The sequence below is a fragment of the Rhinatrema bivittatum genome, chromosome 3 (genome assembly GCF_901001135.1).
Source record: "Rhinatrema bivittatum chromosome 3, aRhiBiv1.1, whole genome shotgun sequence".
In the NCBI taxonomy this organism is placed as follows: Eukaryota; Metazoa; Chordata; class Amphibia; order Gymnophiona; family Rhinatrematidae; genus Rhinatrema; species Rhinatrema bivittatum.
Window position 1 is genome coordinate 314,359,754 of NC_042617.1, and position 1,889 is coordinate 314,361,642.

At 43.2% G+C, this 1,889-nt stretch overlaps 1 protein-coding gene across 1 annotated transcript; it reads left to right on the forward strand.

Moving 5' to 3' along the window:
• Positions 1-241: 241 nt before the first annotated feature.
• LOC115088581 (olfactory receptor 1C1-like) lies at positions 242-1,186 on the forward strand. Its single transcript, XM_029596838.1, has one exon. It carries the CDS (start codon positions 242-244, stop codon positions 1,184-1,186), a length of 945 nt encoding a protein of 314 aa, XP_029452698.1.
• Positions 1,187-1,889: the final 703 nt, after the last annotated feature.

The following is a 1,889-nucleotide window of genomic DNA, read 5'->3' on the forward strand; positions in this document are numbered from 1 at the left end:
TTGAAACGTTTTTTTTCCACTAGGAAATTTTACAAACATGCTAATTATATGAAAACAATCACAAAATGCCCCCAAATGCACAGGTTGCTTGCTCCACTCAAGACTTTTCAAGACGTCTGAGATGCTAATTTGTATCAATGTACTACCTATTTTCTTCAGAAGAGGCCTTTGCATCTTTTGTCTTGTTGCATATTCTCCATATTTTAACACTTTTTTTGATGTCTGTAGTGAGGGGGTAGAAATGGAACAGGGGAACTGGACAGCGGTGACAGAATTTCTTCTCCTGAGCCTCTCAGATAATGCTGAAATAAGAAGTTTTCTCTTTGTGATGTTCCTGGTGATGTACTTGATGAACTTGTTGGGCAACGGGATCATGATCTCATTAATTGGTGGCAACCCCCAGCTCCACACTCCCATGTACTTTTTCCTTGGTAACTTGTCCTTTATGGATATGTGTTTCACTTCAGTCACAGTCCCAAAAATGCTGACCAACCTCTTGTCTGGCAAGAAGACCATTTCTTTCAGAGGCTGCCTCTCCCAGCTCTATTTCTTCATTGTATTTCTGGGCGCAGAATGCATGATTCTCTCCATCATGGCATACGACCGTTTCATAGCCATTTGTGATCCGCTGCATTATACCACCATAATGAACAGGGGGGCGTGTCTTGGGATGGCAGCTGTTTCTTGGATCGTCAGTTCTCTGAACGCCTTATTACACTCACTGTTGATATCCCATCTCACCTTCTGTCACTCCAACATGATCCACCACTTCTTTTGTGATCTCACACCGCTGCTGAAACTCCCCTGCACGGACACCTCCGTCAATGAGCTGGTGATATTTGCAGAGGGCTCGCTGCTGGTTATGGTGCCTTTCCTGATTATTCTGATCTCCTACACCCGCATCATTGCTACCATCCTAAAACTCCAGTCCACAGGCGGCAGGTGCAAAGCATTCTCCACGTGCTCTTCTCACCTCATCGTGGTGGCACTCTTCTACGGGACACTTATGTTCATGTACTTGAGGCCTCCCTCCAGCTATTCCTTGGAAAAAGACAGGATTGCCAGTGTTGTGTATAATGTCCTGTCACCCATGCTTAACCCATTCATCTACAGTCTGAGGAATAAGGATGTGAAGAGAGCATTGAGCAGATCCATGGGGAGGAAAGCACCTGTTTTCAGCTGGTAAACCTCAACCAAGGGTGAAATACAAAACTTAAGAAAATAAAAAATGTCATACTGGATCAGGCCAAAGGTTCATCAAGCCCAGCATCCTGTCTCTAACACTGGCCAATCCAAGTCACAAGTACCCTGTAGGATGCAATCCTTCCTGCATATACCCAGAGATAAGCAGTGGCTTTCCCTCATCTACATGGCTAATAAATGTTTATGAGCTTTTCCTCAAGAAAATTGTCTAGACCCTCTTTAAATCCAGCTACACTAACTGCTTTCACCATATCTTCTGGCAATAAATTCCACAGTTTGTGTGCTGAGTGAAAAAAATACTTTCTCTGATTTGTTTTATTAGTTTTATGGAGTGTTACCTGGTCCTAGTTCTTTTGGAAAGAGTAAATAACTTGTTTCCTGTTCACCCATTCCACCCCATTCATGATTTTGTAGATCTCTGTCTCCTCTCAGCTATCTCTTCTCCAGGCTGAAGAGGCCCAACCTGTTTAGCTTTTCCTCATAGGGGAACTGTTCCATCCCCTTTGTCATTTTGGTTTCCCTTCTTGTACAATATCTAAGGAGATTTGTTCCATTTGATTACTGCTCCCACCTCAGAAACAGTAGCAAGGAGACAGAATTAGCTTATGGTTAGGGCTTCTGCTAAGTATTTGGGAACTAAGGTGCTTATTTGCCAGATAATTAGGGGTTCTTGCAGAGTACTAAAA